Source organism: Quercus robur, chromosome 7, assembly GCF_932294415.1.
Source record: "Quercus robur chromosome 7, dhQueRobu3.1, whole genome shotgun sequence".
NCBI classification, from domain to species: domain Eukaryota; kingdom Viridiplantae; phylum Streptophyta; class Magnoliopsida; order Fagales; family Fagaceae; genus Quercus; species Quercus robur.
In genome coordinates, this window is record NC_065540.1 from 32,606,677 (window position 1) to 32,627,094 (window position 20,418).

At 34.4% G+C, this 20,418-nt stretch overlaps 1 protein-coding gene across 1 annotated transcript; it reads left to right on the forward strand.

Annotated features, from left to right (window-relative positions):
• The first annotated feature begins 2,906 nt into the window (after positions 1-2,906).
• Positions 2,907-5,467, forward strand: LOC126693131 (transcription factor CSA). Its single transcript, XM_050389007.1, has 3 exons — positions 2,907-3,893; positions 4,216-4,647; positions 4,754-5,467. The coding sequence occupies exons 1-3, from the start codon at positions 3,497-3,499 to the stop codon at positions 4,996-4,998; spliced, it is 1,074 nt and encodes a 357-aa protein (XP_050244964.1). The 5' UTR covers positions 2,907-3,496; the 3' UTR covers positions 4,999-5,467.
• Positions 5,468-20,418: the final 14,951 nt, after the last annotated feature.

The following is a 20,418-nucleotide window of genomic DNA, read 5'->3' on the forward strand; positions in this document are numbered from 1 at the left end:
GATAAGGATTTGACAATGGAGAGCGTGAGAGTAAAGGAATTTGGAGATTCAAAGGATGAAGATTGTGGATGAGTCAATCTTGTTTTTCTCTAGGGTTTCTCTCTCAAAATTCTCTCTGGAAACTCTCTGCATTTCGTGGGTATAAGGATATTTATAGTAGTGTGTATGAGGAATGCGAAAAGTTAGTTTCAACCAAACTGGGAATTCTGGTGACTCAAGCTCGCGATTGGAACGAGTCGCTAGTTTGAGTCGCGAGCTAACTGTTTGGCTAGATTGGAAGTTTTGTCCTGTAGTGCTCAAATTGTCGTGACCCTTCAGCTCCCCCTACATGCTTCACACGTGTGCCATTTTGGTGACTTGCCAGTCGCGAGATCTAGTCGCGAGACTCTTTTGAATTGCACACAACTTGAATTTTCTTCACACTCTCTCACACACTACCCTTACATAATTCCCACGTAAATACAGGGTATCTAACTGCTAAATTACAAGCAAATTTAGCACGAAATAAAGCCAACACATGATTGAATAAATTCAAACTTACACAAATATCGTGAAGGCACAAACAAATCCCTAATCTAAACTAGAGTGCAGCGGAAATTAAATTTGACTCGGTGATTTGTTGACTAAGGGGGAAAACCTTCACAAGGCAAAAACCCTGCTGGTTAGTGAATTTTAGGTCACCACTCCCAAGAATTCACCAATCAAGAATAAGTGGTTACAAATACAAAGAATCTTACCCTCCTGGCCTATCCTAAAGTACCTACTTACATTAGAACTTTTATGCTAATTTTCAATTAGACTTAATCTTATAGAGACTTCTTCAATTGCACAAATCTCCAATATGTGACTAACTTCGAGCAACTTGAAATTTATTGACGAATGTAAAGTGTACGTTTTTAGACCCTTTAAAACACAAGTTGTTTAGCCTAGTTATTTATCCAAGTGATTACTTAGATAAATTATTCAGATTTAGGTTAACACAATAAAATTATATCATGACAAAATGTAGAAATATAAAGAACACACGATATGATAACTTAGAAAACCCTAGAAAAGCCAAGTCATAATGGGCTGAAAAAATTATTAGAAAATTATGGATTTACAAAACTCGATAGATTAAGAGGTATCGAGGTCCATTAATTCTCGATAGATGCATGTATCAAGCCTGGTGTCAAGCCACCAATTTTCAGCTTTTAACACTTGTTTCTTTGTGCAATCTTCACCTCTTCAATACTACCACTTAAAAACCTTTTTCAAAATATTTAATGATATTCTTAAATCTACTTAGATTCACCCAAATACAAGTAAAGTGTGTTTTTTCACAGGAGATGCCAACTACATAAAAATATGACCTTAACACTTTGCATCAACAACAAGAATCAAGTTGTTGTGCAGTTAGTCACAAATTGGGATTCGTGCAGAGAAAAAGTCTTTACAAGATCAAGTTGAATTAGAGATTAGCGTAAGGGTTCAACTATAAGTTGATATTTTGGAATAGGCTGAGTGGGGGTAAGATTTCTTATTCTTGTAATCGCTTGTTCTTAATTAGTAGATTCTTCAGAAATGGTGACCTAAAAGTCTCATTCATCAACAAATCATTGTATCGATTTAATTTCCATTACACTCTAGTTTAGATTTGTGATTTATTTGTGCCTCCACAAGATTGCATGTAATTTAGATAATTAATCAACTTGGGTAATTAAATTAATTAATTGGGGTCAATATTTAACCCAACAAAAAACATATATTTTTTATTTTTATAATAAATCATATAATTAACAAATTATATTATAAAAAATAAATTATTTCTTAAAGCATATTAAGTATGAAACAATGTTGACATATTTCTTTTTTACAAAAATAATTACCGTTTGAGCAATGGTTTACAATTACCTCAAAGTACAGTAGAAAATATTGATAAATGTTTTTTGGATAATACTATATATGCAACTTATTTTTTTCATATCATTATAATAGTAGAAAAAAATTGATAAGCATATATGTCAACCAATTCAATAATTAAGAAATGTTATAAAAAAAAAATCACATATACATTTTTTTTAATAAACAATAATACTTATTAGAACACACATAAAAATAATAATATTAATATTTTAAATTAAATTTATAATACATTATATAATTATAACCCCTATATACGTGATTTGGTAACAAATATGATAGTCACAGTACACAGTGGGCGGAGTCAAACTGTAACTGTAACTTTGTAAGAGCCATGAAGGGTAGAGGACAGGAGTGTGGTGGTACTTCTGGTCGCTTTTACTACTACTAGTACAATTTTTCGTTGATTTGAAACAGAGCCATTGTATTTGTACCAAAAAAGAAAGAAATCGAAAATGAAAATATAATATTTTAGCAAAAATTACATTGTTTACCGTATTACTCTATATTATTATTTTATGTCGTAAATATGATTATTTGTTTGTCATTTTGATCGTGTACTTTTTTTTTTCCTCCATTTACGTTATGCTGCAACAGAATTATAGCAAAATTGAAATACAAAAAAGTGTAGTTTTAGATTTCTTTCATAACATTTTTATCATAATTTCACAATAAAACTTAGATAAAAAATTATTATTGGTTCTTATTCATCACTGGGATATTTTTTTACCTATTATTCTATTACTAAAAGTTTACTATTTAAATTTTATTATAAAATCATTGTGAGAATATTGTGAGTGTTAAGTCGGTTCAAAAAAAGAAACTGAAAAGCAAAAAAAAAAAAAAAAAAACCAAAAAAACATCTTCACAAACAGACAAACAAGACTGGTTTTGTCACAAAGCCCGAGAGAAAGAGAAAGTGAGAAAGTAACAGCAACAGCAGAACCAAAGACCAAAACATATAGTTATTTAAATGTTAAGATGGAGTCCCAAGTCCCACCACCCACACGAGCGGTTCTCGAATTGCATGTACTGCACAGACTTTCCTACTTCCCAGTGAGAGAGATAAAATCATATTTTTACCAAGAGAGAGACTGAGAGAGAGAGAGAGAGAGATCAGTCTCAAAATAAGGAGCCTGACCTCATTTCCTTTCTTCACAAAAGAGAGAGTAAAGAAGGAAGAGAGTGAGAGTGGGACTGTAGGAAAGAGAGAGAGAAAGAATCGTGTGGGTTCTTCTTTTCTTTCTTGTTATTGCTTTCTCTTTCAACATAGCATCGCAGTCTATTTTCTGTTCGTATTTTTTTTTATTTAAAAATGTTTTTCGCAGCCCCGTCTAGAAAGCCAAACTAATCTGAGTAGGTAACAATCTTAGCTTTCTGATCAGTTACCACTCTCTAACAAGAATCGAAAACAAAGTCCCAGCTTTTTAAATCTTTTTCTTATCAGCATTTCAAGCTTTCTCTTTTCCTCTCCTTTTTTTTGGTGGCATTATACTTAAGAGAAAGACCCATTTGGGTTTTTTGAAGTTCTGCTTTCTTTTCCCAAGTTTTTCTCTCATTTTCTTTCCTGGGTTTATCTGGGATTTCAGTAACAATGAGTCCACAACACCTAAAGAGTGATGGCAATGGTTTCAATGGGTATAAAAATATGAACTTTATGCTTCCTCCTCCTCCTCCTTCTCTTGGGGTCATAGTGGGTCATCCTTTAGAGAAAGATTCTAAGACTTCTGAAATGGGGTTTCAGATTTTGAACCCCTCTATAGAGAAAAGGGTTGGTGATGGGTATTTGGGGGATGAGAGAAAAGGACTGTCTGTAAAATTTGGCGAGGAAGAGGAAGGCAAAAGTTCTGGTGCTGGGAAAAGTGGGCACACTAAGCTTTGTGCCAGAGGCCATTGGAGGCCAGCTGAAGATGCCAAGCTCAAAGAGCTTGTCGCCCAATATGGTCCTCAAAACTGGAATTTGATTGCCGAGAATCTTGAAGGAAGATCAGGTAATTCTAACACTCCTACTAGTAAAAGTTGACAATGACTAATTTGGTTGAAAAATGTCCACAAAGTCATATCTATGTAGATTTGATCATAACTAAGAGAGAAAAAAAGTGACTTTTTTTCCTGTCCTAGATTGGTATTCTGAAAGCCGATCAGATTCTAAATGAACTATTAAATGACTTTGAAGATACATTTGATTTTTAATTTATTTTATTTCATGGTAAAATGATAATACCCATTAAAGATTTCATTTTTCTTTTCTACGATCTTGAAAAGTTTCTTCTTCTTTTTTTTCTTTTTTTCTTTTTTTCCTTTGATGTTTAGGGAAAAGTTGCAGATTAAGGTGGTTTAATCAGCTAGACCCAAGAATTAATAGGAGGGCTTTCACAGAGGAAGAGGAAGAAAGACTCTTAGGTGCACATAAGTTGTATGGTAACAAATGGGCCATGATTGCTAGGCTCTTCCCTGGCAGAACTGATAATGCAGTCAAGAATCACTGGCATGTGATCATGGCTAGGAAACACAGGGAACAGTCCAGTGTTTACAGGAGGAGAAAGCCCTCTTCTCAAGTCCTTACTGATATGACTTTACAAAACAATACTTGCAGTGAATCAACTCACTCAAGCACCATGGATGAATCTGGTTCAACCTGCACTGATCTCTCTCTCACTCCCTCTTCAAACAAAGTGCCCCAAAGTCTTATCACCAAGTTTAGTCCAGTTCAACAATACCACCAATCTTATGGATCAAAGATGGGTATGTTATTTATTCACAACTTCCAATGACCTGCTCGTTGTGTTGGTTTTAGTTATTATTTAACTTTTTTTAACAAGTTTATTCATATTATATGTTTGGGTTTCAGGTTCTTTGGGAGATGGGGGGTTTGACAAGTTCTACTGTACTGGGAATGGGTTCTATCAACCTGGGCTTATGGGAACAGTTATGGGTGTGGACCCATCTGGTCATTCAGATTCAAACTCAGAAGTCTCTGCAGCTGAGTCAGTTGCCACCAATAAGACCAATATCTCAGTGTCTGGGGAAAATGAAAATTTGAATGAAAGAATCAAAATGCCCTTTATTGATTTCCTTGGAGTTGGAGCTACTTAAAGTTAAAGACATGGGTTTTGGTTTAAGCCCATTTAAGAGAGAGAGAGAGAAGCTGAGAATGGAGGAAAAGGGCAAAAGAGTTAGTTTGAAGAAGCATTTTAGTAGGTCTGTGAAAATGTGGGCCTGAGGCAGGTTATTTTTACAGTGTATATGTACAGTTAATTTCCCGATAAGGAAAAAGATAGCATTACAGTAAAAAAAAAAAAAAAAAAAAAAAAAAAAAAAAAAGAAGAGGGGTAAAAGGAATAGGGGAGAGAGAGAGAGAGAGAGAGAGAGAGGCAGAGAGAGAGCGTTCTGAGTTTCAGAATAATTATTAAACTGTGGTTTTGATTTTGTACTTATCCAGCAACAGCAGGCTTTGTTATATTCTCTCTGTGATGCTGTAGCATTGTATTTGTGAGGCAAAGCCAAAGTTGGTTGCTTCTCTTGTATTACTGACTCAATGAATGAACCTGCCCAACTTTCATGACTTTTCAATGCCCTCTGCATCTCCATATTGGTGTTTGGTATACTTTCTTTGACCATGTTTTACACGCCCTCGCTTTTAATACCACATCTTTTGCCTATGCAACAGACTCCCCTTTCAGTTTCGGCTAAAAATATTATTAAATAAAAACACCCATGGAAAATTTGAGTAATTTTATTTGTAACATTCATAACTACCCTTACACAAGAATTTATGCTTGTCCGTGTGGCATTAGCTTCTTTTTTTTTTTCTTTTTTTCTTTATCTTTTTTTTCAGCTTTCAAGTGTCAGCAAATAACTTTTATACATTTTTGTTGATGTACAGTAGATAAATGTAAATGTTATATAAAATAAATAATTTAAATAAAATGTGAATGTTATATAAAATAAATAGTTGACTCAAGTGGAATAGGAAAAAAATATGAAAATTCAAAATAAAATAATTAGGTGATACTAATATGGAACCTGCAAATAGTAGAAAAAATAAGTAATAAGTTAGCTTATAAGTGCATTTTAAATGAAATTTAGTTAAAAAAAAAAAGTTTTTATGTACGACATTTTAAAATATTATATTTTCAAAGTAAAAATATACTTTAACATTTTCACCAAAAAAACGTTTTGCTAAAAGTTAAATAAGTTAATATCAAACGCTAAACAATCTTTAAAATTATTTTCTTGCTCAAAAAAAAAAAAAAAAAATTCTTGAGTAATTATTCATACACCCTTTCTTTTTCTTTTTCTTTTTAGTTTTAAATCTACAACATCCACTCATAGCCCTCGTTTGGAAGGAGGGAATGTAATAGAATGAAAAAAATAATTTAGAATATTCTTCCCTTCCTTTGACCTTGTTTGAGAGTTTAAGTAGGAGAGAATGAAATAGGTAGAAGGGAACACTTATTCATTTCTATTCCCTTATAACCTTAAATTTTCTTTTCTCCCAAAATTGGGAGGAATGAGAGGGAATGAAATTAGATTTAATGAATTTTTTTACTAAAACTCCTAAAATACCCCTATATATTCAACTCTTTATTTTAAAATAGGGGTCTAATATTAATATTGACATAAAATGAATCCATTCCATTCCCTTTATGTTACTTCCAAATAAGATTACTTACATTCCATTCATTTCCATTCCTTTATTTTAAAACATCTATTCAAAGGTTACTTAATTCCATTTCATTCCATTCCATTCTTTTCTATTTATTTCATTTACTTAAATATATTCCATTTCATTGCATTCATTTCTATTCTCTTATGATCATTTCATTTTATTCTATTCCCTTATGAACTCTCAAATGAAGTCTTAATGATTTATCTTTATCATCAGATCAATACACCAATTAGTTTCTAGATCTCTTATTCAACAACAAGAGACTTTATCAGTCTAGGAGTGGTACTTTTTTTCACATGAATGGTAGGTCCAATAAATTAAATTTATTCTTCTAAAAAAATTAATTAAATTTATTGTAAAATTTACCATTTAAGTAAGAGGGGTGTTGATTCCCAAAAAAAAAAAAAAAAAAAAAGAAGTAAGAGGAGTATATGGTAGGTTTTGTTAATTGAATTTATGTTAAAATATTATTTTTGAACTTTAAACTTTACTAAATGTTTGTTTTTTGTCTCTAAATTTTAATGTTTTTTTTTTTCCCTAAACTTTGTATAGGTTTATTTATTTATTTTTATTTATTTTTTATTTTTTTAAATAATAGTTTCGAGGCAAAAATAGGGAAAAAAAAAAAAGAAAAAAAAACTTTTTTCAATAATTTAGGGATGAAACATAAAATTTGTAAAGTTTAGGAATGAAAAATAATTTTTTAGTAAAGTTTAGAGACCAATATATATATATATTTGAAAATTGAATAATAGAAACTTTATTAATGTAAAGGTAAGCATACAATTGTCAAACATGCCTTAAGCTAACGTACACCTTGCTTATGTTGCCAAGTGTATCTAACACAGCAAATACAAGTATACAACACATATCCAATACAGTTACAAAAGTAAATTAAAGAGAGGGTCAGTAAATATAGCTTATAAAATGCTTTATTAAAACAAAGGAAGTTGAAATTGTGGTCTTGAGTTGGTTTGAGACGTGTGTTTCTCATAAAAAAGAGTTGGTTTGAGACGTGTAAATTCAAAATATGGTTATTTAGCTGTGTAAAAACTAAATTTTCACCTCGATCCTTGGAAAAGAAAAGAAACAAATTTGTTCACCACTTAATATAAATCATATAATTAAGCTTCATATTTATGCCAATACAGATTCCAGGTGATGTAGGAATTAGAGGTTTGTGTTGGTAGCAATAGTAGCTAATAGTGGGGTCTTAATTAACGGATCTGCATGCATGAGACTTTTATTATATCCTTCTATAAATATAAAACGTGACAATTAACAGTTTTTCCCCTTTCAATAAAAAATAAAAATAAAAATAAAAATAAAATACAGTTTTTCATGATTGTTTAATTGCAAATCATCAATCAACATAAAATTAATTTTATAGAATATTGGTGATGTCAATTCCTTATTAAAAGTAGGACCACAATTGAATTAAATTATTATTTGACGAAAAGATCAAACTATTCCCTTTTCTATTGCGTCGGTTCAACAATGTTAAGAGCCAAATTTTGATTTGGCATTTCACAACACTTTTTTGACACACCCTTCCAAATTCTCCACCGGTCACATAAAGACGACGGGGCCTGCAAATCTGCAATATGACAAAAATACAATACCAACCAAAACCCATGCCACATAACCATCTAAATGTTAACACAAATTTACAAAGAAAATTAAAATAGTAATTATAGAAAGATTAATTATAAAAATTCTTATAACAAACAAATTTATTTCTTTTTTTTTTTTTTTTTTTAAATGTAGGGGACATAAAACTAATAAAATGATGGATATTATAAATCCTGTAGTTTAGAAATAAAAATTTGTAAAAATATTTAGTAGCCCCTTCAATGTAAGGAAAGTTTTGTCAAATTTGAATTTTCTTTTCACTCATTTATTTTTTTTCCTAAATACTAAATTTGATAATTATGAAATTTATGAATAACCATTGATTATTATTTTGATATGATTCTAATAGAGCTTAAATATATAATAAATTTTAAATTCAATTTATTATATATGGATCAAATGGTAAATTACATCCGGTTGACATGCAAATTGGCATGCATGTTAAGAACATATAGAACATGTAATTCAACGGTTGGATTTTTAAAATATGAATTAAATAACAAGTTATTGGGTTCAAGTTACACCAAGTTTAATATATATATATATATATATATACATTAGAATAATAAAATTATGACACTTCAAAATCTTATGTGGCACAATATGGAAAGTTTAACAAAATTTGATTTTTTTTCTTTTATTCTTTGGCCTAAATGTGAAATTTGATTATTATGGTAGCTATTAATAATTTTTATTTTTATTTTCTAAATATGAAAAACTATTCATTATGGTGGGTTATTCATAGGTAATTATATTAGTTATTAATAGGTCATTATGGTGGTTATTAATAGTCTCTTATTTTAATTATGGTAAAATTTTAATGGAGAGTTTAAGCATAAAGTAGAATTAAAAGTTAATTAAAAATGTACATTAAAATGATGACATATATAATTGTAAGTAGGGTTGTGTATGATTTTGTTTAAGAAATTCTCAACCCAACCCAACCCATCACATGTGTAGAAACCAATACAACCCAACCCACATGGATTGGGTTAGGTTGGTGGGTTGTGGATACATGTTTTATGTCTTGTATAAAAATGGAATTTCATAAATTATTTAAATACTATTTCAATAAAATTATTACAATCCATATAATATGGTTAAATTATTTTCCAAATTCTCAAGTTCATCAAAACTAATTCTCAAAATACCAAAATTAGTCAAATTAAAAAAAATTAAAATAGGGGTAATAAAATAAGCTCATATAGATGGTGGGTCAGTTGGGTTAGGTGGGCTGAGAAAACTATCAACCTAAACCCAACTTGTCCCGATGCTCAAAATAAAATTCTAACCTATCAACTTGAAGCATTGGGTTAGTGGCTCTGATGCACACCCCTAATTATAAGGCCTCTAAAACGTATGCAAAAATATTATGAGCTTGACCAAAAGTTAAAAATCTTCAATTTTATATATATTATATATCATATATGTATGGGTAAATTTAACAAACTATGAATTTTTTTTTTTTTTTTTTTTTTTTATGTGTAATTAGGAAATTTGATAATTATGGTAGTTATTAGTAGGCATTTATTATGATTGTATTTTTTATGGGATTATAGTTGTATTTATATATGAAACTATAATTATTCTATCATTTAAATAAAATATGATGTGATATGATTTTAATAGAGTGTTTTTTTTTTTTTTTGGGGGGTTTTCTAATAGTGTTTTAATATAAAATTTAACTTTATTAGAAAAATGATGCGTCAGACTGAGAGATCTCAAAAGTTGTTGTTGTAGTTGTAGTTGTTGTTGTTTTTTGTTTTTGTTTTTGTTTTTTTTTTTTGAGAAGATAGATATCTCAAAAGTTGATGATGCACGATATTATTTGGTCAACAAAAATTTAAACTCCTGTTTTGTATGTAATATAATATAGATAATAGATTTATTTTATTTTATTTTATTTTTTGAGAAAGAGATTATAGATTTGTACACATAGAAAGTTATTGGGTCAAAAATCTTTTAAAAATAGCTCATTAAAAACAATGGTATTATAATAAATCATATCCATGAAATTATCATGGTGACATTATACGAAACTTCTTGAGAATTTTTGAAGAGTTTTTCTAGTTCGTTGAAGCATTTATAGTCTGTTTGGATGGAGGGGGGGGGGGGAGGGGGGAAGGAGGGGGAGTGGAAGAGAGTAGAGTAGAGTTGACTAAAAATAAGTTAATTTTATATTAAATCTACTCTACTTTACTTTACTTCCCCTCCCTCTCTCTCAATCCAAACGGACCATAGTGAGCGACTTACGTTGAATATAATCTTTAAGGAGAAATTTGTATAGATTTTAAGTTATAGGAGAGAGATGGTGAAACGTGGTGAACCTGGTGGTTTTGGTAAAGACCAGGGTTTTCCCTGCAGTGGATTTGGCTATCTTGTGTAGACAATGTAGAGGACAACTCCAAGCTATTATTGGCCAAGCTATGGCATGAGTACTCTCTTGCTTTAATTCACCATAAATGCAATTTATGGTGAATTAAAGCAAGAGAGTACTCATGCCATAGCTTGGCCAATAAAAGCTCATGCAATGACTATTAGGGATATAATAATAAATAAACCAATTCTACCCCAAAATAAAAACTAAATTAATAAATAAACCAATTTTTTTTAGGAATAACCATTAAAAAAAAGTTTGTTTGTGTTTGTTTAGCAAACAAGTCAAGATCATACCTAAGTTTAAGCTTGACCATTAAATGAGTTAACTTCAAACATAATAATGTTTTGATAAAAAAGCTTGTGAACAAGTTATGAACAAAAAGGTTTGACTTAACTATATATAATATAATATTTTTATATGTATATTTGTCTAAAAATATATTTATATTAACTAAATCTCAGCTTGTGTTTGAAATAAATTTAAATGAACAGGTTTGAAATTTTAGTACTCCACTTGACTTGATTCATTTAGCAACTATTGTTGATGGTTTGGATGTGGCCAATGTTTGTGGTCTTAAGAAGGGCCAAAAGTATATCAAGAAACAAGTAAAGGCCTATATGTTGGGTTGAGAGTTGAGACCATATATAAAAGAAGACTGTCAACACAATACCAATACCATTGGGGACTAGAAGTATCTTTCAATCTATATATGTGCAGTTTATTAAATTACGCTCACTCTAATGGTCCGTTCTGGAACAGGGAAAAGTAGAGTAGAGTAGACCTGACTGGAAATTAACCTAATTTGTAGCCAACTCTACTCTACTTCCCCTCCCTTCCCCCTCAAATTGAGTCACTACAAATCTATCATGGATTGAAATCTAATGCAATAGTTAGGATTATTACACCATACAATACCTTCTCAATGGTTCAGATTAAAAGTTAAAAAGTTAACTTTTAATACCAACCATAAAATTAAGGAAGTTAGAAAGGTAAAAAAGTTGAAAGTTTAAAAAAAGTAAAATTTTTGAAAAAATGAAAATGATGTGAGAGGTATTGTATGGTGCATCTCAATCCATCCATCATCACCATCAGATTAGCCATCAGAGTTCTACGTGTACCTAGACTGGACCCAATTAAATACACCATTTTGACAAGCCCAATCTAAACCCACCTGACCCAGCTCCCATTGAAGACACCCAGACCGCCGTGTCTTCACAAATGTAGTCCACTTAGCTTCAACAGAAAGCCTGTTTTTGAAATCAACCCCCACACTCTCATAAGCCCAAGAATCCAACCCATCATAAAAAAAAAAAACCCAAAGCCCAAAGCCCTTTCCTAATTATAAATCAACCAAGCCCACTTTAGAAAAAATAAAATAAAATAAAAAATAAAGCTACCTCATCAGCCATTAATTTTATCGAAATTACAAGGCTGCCTCTTCATTTTCCATTAATCCCAAACTACCTCTATACTTTCAAAAATCACACAAAGACCCTTCAATCTCACTAAAATTAGACATTTGCCCCTATATAGTTCTAAAATTTTACTATTATCCCGAAATTTATGAAAATTACACAAAAGATCCAAAACAACAATGAAATCACCAAAATGCCCCCTGGCTCCATAGATTTTATAAAAATATCTCTTGTCATCACCATAATCATCAAATTAACCTTGTGACCCCTACAATCACTAGATTAACCCCAAATCTCACAAAAATATCTAATATTCCCTCAAAATCACTAAAATAACCCATCAATTAAGCCAAATATTTTCACAATATGTTAGCCAAATATTTTTTATTATTATTATTATTATTTTTTATGTGTTTTCCCATCTATTCTCAAACTAGAAGTAAGGGTAACATGGTAGTTCCTTTGCTACAAATAAAACCTGTAAGAGATATATATTATGACACAATTCACAAGATGGCATACTCAAGTAGTGTTAACTCAACTATTTCAAAATTATTTTGAGTGTGGATCTAGGTCAATAGTATTTGTTTTCAACAAATTTCCTTTTGTATGTTTTGATTTATTTTAATTTTGTTAGATAATTGTCCTATGCGTCTCAGACGAAGGATGGGTTCATCCAAGGATGGCTAGCCCCTCTTCGATTGGTCATCTTAACAGTAGAGGTTGAACTTATATGCCCAAGGTGAAAGTTGCAACTATAAATATGTCTCCTGCTTACTCAAAAAATATGGTATGAAAAATTCTGAGGGTCTGTTTGAATTGAAGGAGGAGTGGAGGAAAGCATAGTAGAATTAGCTGAAAATAAGCTAATTTTGGGCCAATTCTACTATACTCCACTCTCCCTCACTCCCCTCAATCCAAACAGACCATAAAGCTGTTTTTACTCATTTCTCAGCTTCCACAAAGCTTTTCAAGATATGTGGGAAGAGTCTTGATGATCTATCATTCTATCTCCAAATTGTAGGGACTTACTCTCTCTGTATGCCAGATATATGGTCTTTGATATAGACAAAGTATGTCAATTCATGGACACTTCTCCTACTGAACATTTGAATGCAAATAAATTTAAAAGCTCCAATAGGGCTGCTATGTATATTAGACCTTTTGAGGCAATTATAAATTCTTAGGGGTTCTGATTGGTCTATACAAATAGATTTCAATATCATTTCTTCTGGATTTGTTCGTTAATTTAGCTAATCTTGGAAAAAGTCAATTTTTATTGATTGTTTTCTATATTTAATTTTCTTCTTCTAGCATATATATATATATATATATATATATATATATATAAAGGAATAAATAACTCAATCGAATTTTGTATGGCTTCAAAAAATGCCTAAAGACAGTGTTATTATTATTATATTTTTAAAATCAAATTGCTCTCCTATGTCTTTACAAGCCTTCTCAAATCCAAATTGGGTAGGGTGTATTGATGATCTGCGTTTTAACAGGTGAGTTTTCCATCTTTCTTGGCACCAATCATATCTCATGGTCTACTAGAAATCAGTGAATGATTGCCCATTTCTTCAGTTGAATTCGAGCACAAAACTTTTGTAGCCATTGATGCTGAAATCTCATGGATTGATCAATCCTTATTAGTGAACTTTGAGTGTCACTTCCTACTTCTCCAATGCTTTATGTTGGGGCCTCCTATCTCAATGCAAATACAACTTTTCATGCCAGAACTAAATATATTGAAATGGATATTTTTATTTTTTAATGCGTGACAAATTAGTTGTAAGGAAAGATCTACATGTGCATTTTATCTTTGACAGAAGATCATATTGCAGATGTTATGACCACAGGCTTACCCCTTACTAATTTGTTTTGTCCTCCTTCATGACAATTGACAAGTTGAAGCTTTTGTCCCATATGAATTAATGTATTATAAATTGTTGATTTGTTATGACAAGATCGTAATATCTTATCATATCTAACAACAATAGAAACACAATAACTCTGATTGTTATTGAGAGAGAACAAAATTGTTCTCTGTTCCAACAATTTTATTCTGAGTTAATCCACGCAATGTTCACGTTGATCTAGATAAACCCTCCGTGCTTTGTGAGTCATAGGACCGTTCTGCAGCCCTTCAAATCATGAGCATGACTAAAAATTTACCACCTTGGATTCTCCAACAGGTCGACTGAGCTGTTTCCTGGTCAACAAATCAGAATTTCACTATCATATTATAAAACAGTGAAAACATGGCATTTGCTAAAAAAAAAAAAAAAAAAAAAAAAAAAAAAAAAAAAAGAACCGCAGAATCTAACGTGAAAAACTTAATTTTTTATGGACATGCCAACCAATAAAACTTATAAATTCTCATTCACATGGTATTTCTCATTAAATGTGCCCCAATGTTATGACGTTAAAATAAAGAATCCTCTAACAAACATCCGTCTTCTTTGGATTGGTTATATTGGTCGGTGTGGAAGCCAAGTTGCTGATGTTTTCATTGGACTTTGAGGTTTCCATTCAAGGAGGAATCCACGTACTGGCCATGCAGTTTCATCAACTTCTATAATTATAGTAAAACAAAAACAAAGCTCTTTATGGGAGTACTTAAAAAATTATATAGTAAATAGCAACTGTGCTTAGAAATTGTTTATATAATGTATATTTAACAATTTTCTTGTTTCACTTTATATATATATTGATGCGATATATGCTTTCTATCTCAATGTTATTTCCTGTTTTCCCTATGAATATTATTCTAAGAAGTTAGTTGGTTGGTGCTACTTTTACTGTCATTAAAAAAAAAAAAAAAAAAAAGAACTGTAGTTAATAAATATTCAATATATATATATATATATATATATATGCTTTTATTGATATTCATATACATTTAGTTTTTTGAGAAATATATATAAATATTATTTTCTTAATTTTTATTTCTAAGACACTCATTCTTAAAAAAGAAACTTACATTGCAAAAAAAGTCGACAGACAAATTAACAAAAATTTTCATGAACGTACAGTGCAATACAAACTAATAAATTTATTAAGGGTCCTTGAAAAAAATAAATAAATAAGAAAGATCTTCAAAACATTTTTCTTCATGGCAATAAAAAGGGAGAACATATTCCCACATCCGTGCATTTTGAAGCGCTCTTGGTGTTTATTTATTTATTTATCTTTTTTTTTTTTTGGTGGAAACGGGAAAGTCTTATTTAATTATAAAAGAGTTTATATAGACGCAACTATATTTGGCCTTACGGGACATATTCTACTAATCCTGAGACCTACCATATACCTTACAAAACAGTGGCATACAAAATTGGGACAGGTGTCGTAGATGGTCAAAAGTTGCTGCTGGTAGTTTCCCCGTTTCACTGACGCATCTGTGCATTTATTGGCCTCACGGTAGACGTGGCGCACCTGGACCACCCATGCCCGCTCTATAAGGCTCTTGCAATCACATATTGAAGGAAATACATCAGGAGGGAAATTTTCAGTTGTAACAGTTATCCAGGATAATACTATCACAGAATCAAGCTTTAGTTGGATGAATTTGAAACCCAAATCCCACGCCATCATGAGACCCTGACGCACAGCTTCCACCTCGGCCATATTATTAGTAGTAATCCCCATACTTAGAGAAAATCCTTATATCCATAAGCATGAGCTATCTTAAAGCAGACCCCTTGCCCTGGCCCTCCTTGGGTTGGCTAAAGCACTACCATCCATATTTAGCTTAGTGAATGGGTCAATTGGGGCAATTCGCTTGATAATTTAAGGAATACTATTCCTAACTGGTTTAACAAGGCTAGCCAAGTAAAACAATTCGATCGCTATTTCAATTGTTTTGTGGATAATTCTATGTTGGGAGCTAGATTAGTTTTTTAAAATACGCTCATTTCTTGCTGATAGGGGTGTTTTTAGACAATTTCAATACTCTTGTACACGTCATGCAAAGGAGCTAATGGTGCCCATGGGCCCGTTAGTTGCACGGACGCAAAATGGAAGACTTAAGGCAACGATAGCACAAACGATGACCCCATTATGACAACCCGATAAGTGCCATTGTAAGCCGACGAAGCGACCCTTGGATGAGGACAAGAGACCGACGGGCTGAAGAGGTCGATGGGTCCAGCGTGGCTTGGCTTAGCTCCCATAAATATCTATACATGGAAACATCTTGTGCAACACGTAAGACATTGCCCATATTGCTCTCATCTGGAAAGATATCCTTTAATCTTGGAAAACCTAAGTACCAAACCCTCCCAGCAAGGAAAGATCCCTACTTTGAAGGGATCTTGATTCACCACTCACCACTATATAAGCACTAGACCCACACTTTTCTCAGGTATGCAGAAAATCTCTAGCTTTCTCACTAAAGAGTTAATAGAGATTTCTCATTCGCTAACTTGACATTCGGAGGGCTTTCGGCTGGTACCACACTGGTACCTTCTGTTTAGTCCTTTGTTCTTATTTACAGGTACCCATTGAAGTGACTTGGAGCCTACAACTCACTGACGATTTTTGCACATCATCAGTTGGTACCGTCTGTGGGAAATAACGAGTGATAAGCCATATCGCCATTTCAAAGACAAAGAGTTGTATGCTCCAAACACGATTAATGGCCACTACCAACCAAGAGTCTAGAAACCCGCCCAATGCATTGGAGAGGCAAGTGTAAAACCTTGCCGTAGCGGTTAAACGGCTCACTTAGCAGAACCACGAGTTGGAATGACAGCTAAAGCAATGGAATGACTAGGAGTCGAATGATCAGAATGACAGACAAGATAGGGACGAATGTGACAACAATCGTCCCCCGACGAATGATCGGCAAGAAAGGGAGAACCAAGAAGAAAGCAATGTCGTCCGTAGACGAGATCAGCAGGATACCAGTCGTCCTTCTGAGTTGGAAGTTGGCGCATTGCGCATGGCACGGAGATGTAGACGATGAAAGAAGAGATGGACATGATGATGAGTGCCCTAAGGGGATAGGTATCCACCAACTTGGACGAACTAGTCCAGTAGATCGACTCACCCTTCACCACGCAGGTGACTTTCTTCCCTCTTCCGGTCAAGTTCCGAATGCCACAAGTGGAGGCATATAACGGTTTGCGGGACCCACTGGACCATTTGGAGTCATTCAAAACCCTCATGCACTTGCAGGGAATTTCAGAAGAAATTATGTGCAGAGTCTTCCCTACCACACTGAAGGGGCTAGCAAGGGTATGGTTCAGCAAACTAACCCCGAACATTGTCTCCACCTTCAGAGAGTTGAGTGGACACTTTGTCACGCATTTCATCGGGGGACAAAGACACAGAAGATCCTTAACGGCCATACTAAGCATTACGCAGCTAGAAGAAGAAAGCCTAAGGTCATACGTAACCCATTTCAAGAAAGAGGCCCTTCTGATTGAAGAAGCTAACGACAAAGTCCATGTTATTGCCTTCACTCATGGGTTACGATCGAGGGAATTTCTCTTCTCCCTTTACAAAAATGACCCAAAGACGATGGTCGAAACGCTGTATAAAGCCACGAAATACATGAACGCCGAAGACGCGAAGATAGCTCGTGGGGATGGGCCGAAGAAGAGACAAAAGCAAGACGACCATTGTCCGGACAGAGGAAGGAAGTTGTCTCGAACGAGTGAGCGAAGGGACAAAGGAGATCAAAACCCCTGTTAGGAAGGACGACAAATTTCACCCCTTTGAATACCCTGCTGGATGAAGTCCTCATGTAGATAAGGGACGACGCGACGCTGACATGGTTGGAAAAGCTAAAAGGCGATTGAAGTAAGAGGACTTGGAATAAGTACTACCATTTTCACCGGGACCATAAGCATGACACCTCTGAGTGTTATGACCTCAAATAGCATATCGAGGCCCTCATCAAACAAGAGAAGTTACAATGGTTCGTTAGGGGTGGTGAAAACCCGCAAAGGGACCCCAAACCCAACTAATGGGTCGAAGAAAGGCCCAGAGCCCTACTCAGCGAGATTAGAGTAATTGTGGGAGGAAGCATTATGGCGAGGTCATCCAAGAAGGCAAGAAGACGTATTTACGTATGGTGTAGAGCATCAAGATTCGGACGACCCCCAAAAGTTATGAGGGTCAACAACCCTGCCATCAGCTTCACAGAGGAAGATGCTAGGCAACTACACCACCCTCATGATGACACCCTGGTCATTAGCTTGTTTATCGTGAACTTCAATACCCAATAGGTACTAGTGGATAGTTGGAGCTTAGTAGATATACTTTACTACCTTGCGTTCCAACAGATGAGGGTTGACTGAGAGCATCTCCAACCCTCAGACGTGCCGTTGGTAGGATTCGGTGGCACTAAAGTCTTTCTTGTGGGAACCATTACTTTACTAGTAACCGTTAGGACGTACCCTCAACAGCTTACTAAGGAGGTCAATTTCCTTGTTGTTGATTGCTCTTCTACATACAACACCATCATTGGTCATCCCATGTACGCATGGCAGGTGGCCACGTCAACATACCATCTACTGGTAAAGTTTCCAATGGAGTATGGGATAGGAGAAGCGTGAGGGGACCGGATGGCCACCCACAAATGCTACATAGTAATGCTTGAGATGGACAATCATTTACAAGCCTTGAACATCGAAGAAAGAAAGGTCACTGTAGAACCAACAGAGGATTTGGAAGAGATCTCCTTGGATGATGATACCCCTGGTCGGACTACTCGTATCAGCACATAAGCCGACCTTTCGGTTCACGAAGAGATTGCCCTTTTTCTAAAGAACAATCAAGACGTCTTCGCTTGGAGCCATGAAGATATACCAGGGATTAGCCTCGGTACCATGGTACATAAGCTCAACGTATGCCTATCCTTCCCTTTGATTCGGTAGAAAAAGAGGGTTTTTGCCCAAGAAAGGGAAAAGCCATAGCCAAAGAGGTATGCAAGTTGTTGGAGGTAGATTTCATCAGAGAAGTCTACTACCCCAAATGGTCGGCCAACATGGTTATGGTCAAAAAAGCGAATGGCAAGTGGAGGATGTGCTTAGACTGCACTGACCTGAATAAGGCTTGCCTAAAGGACAGCTATCCACTCCCGCGCATCGACATGCTTGTGGACTCTACGGCTGGTCATCAGCTATTAAGTTTCATGAACGCCTTCCTGGGGTATAACCATATTAGGTTGGATAAAGCAAACTAGGAGAAGACTTCATTTGTCATCAGCCAAGGACTATTCTGCTACAAAATCATGCCGTTTGGATTGAAGAATGCAGGGGCAACATGCCAAAGGCTTGTAAACAAGATGTTTGCCCAGCATATTGGGCGAAACGTGGAAGTATATGTAGATGACATGCTTGTGAAAAGCGCACAAGAAGTTAGCCACTTGGACGATCTCTGAGAGACATTTGATACCCTTCACCTCTATGACATGAAGCTCAACCCCAATAAGTGTGTCTCCGGTGTGGCATCAGGAAAATTCTTGGGCTTCATGGTATCGCAACATGGAGTAGAAGCCAATCCCAACAATGTTCGGGCTATAATGGAAATGGCCCCTTTGAAAAACATCAAGGAAGTGCAAAGCCTGAACGGCAGGGTTGCAGCCCTTAATCGTTTTGTATCTAGGGTAACAGATAAGTGTTTACCATTCTTTAAGGTGCTAAGGAAGGCTTTTGATTGGACCGACAAGTGCCAGGGGGCATTTGAGGAACTGAAGGCATACCTCATGTCTCCACCACTACTCAGTCTGTCCAAACCTAATGAAGAGCTCTCCCTCTACATAGCTATATCCTCAACGACCATTAGTTCTGCTTTTATACAACAGTTACACGTATTCTACACTAGCTGGGAACTTCGGGGAGCTGAGGGGAGATATCTCCCAATGGAGAAGCTGGCCTTTGCACTGATCACTGCTGCCCGGAAACTCAGGCTGTACTTCTAAGCACACACTATAATAGTCCAAACAGACAAGCTGCTGCGAAAAACAATGAACAACTCAGAAGTAGCAGGATGATTAGTTTTATAGGCATTTGAGCTCTGCGAGTTTGATGTCCAATATCGACTAAGGACCACTATCAAAGTGCAGGCTTTAGCTGATTTCATTGCCGAGTTCATAACATGTGAAGACGAAGACGAGAAACCAATGGCATGCACGATATGGAAAAACGGTCATCTAACCAACAGGTCGGAGGAGCTGGGGTCTTGCTACAGTCACTGGAGGGAGATACAATGGAATGTGCGGTCCGCCTCCAGTTTTCAACAACCAACAATGAGGCCGAATATGAAGCAGTCCTCTCGAGCCTCAACTTAGCTAAAGTAGTGGGAGCTAAGTCAGCTATCATACACTGCGATTCACAAGTTGTGGTTAGGCACATCAATGGTGACTACGAGGCAAAAGGGAATGGATGGAAGAATACTTGAGC

Coding starts and splice junctions, on each gene's coding strand:
- LOC126693131 (XM_050389007.1), top strand. CDS start 3,497: ATGAGTCCACAACACCTAAAGAGTGATGGCAATGGTTTCAATGGGTAT. Junction 3,894..4,215: donor GAATCTTGAAGGAAGATCAG/GTAATTCTAACA, acceptor TTTGATGTTTAG/GGAAAAGTTGCAGATTAAGG. Junction 4,648..4,753: donor ATCTTATGGATCAAAGATGG/GTATGTTATTTA, acceptor TTTGGGTTTCAG/GTTCTTTGGGAGATGGGGGG.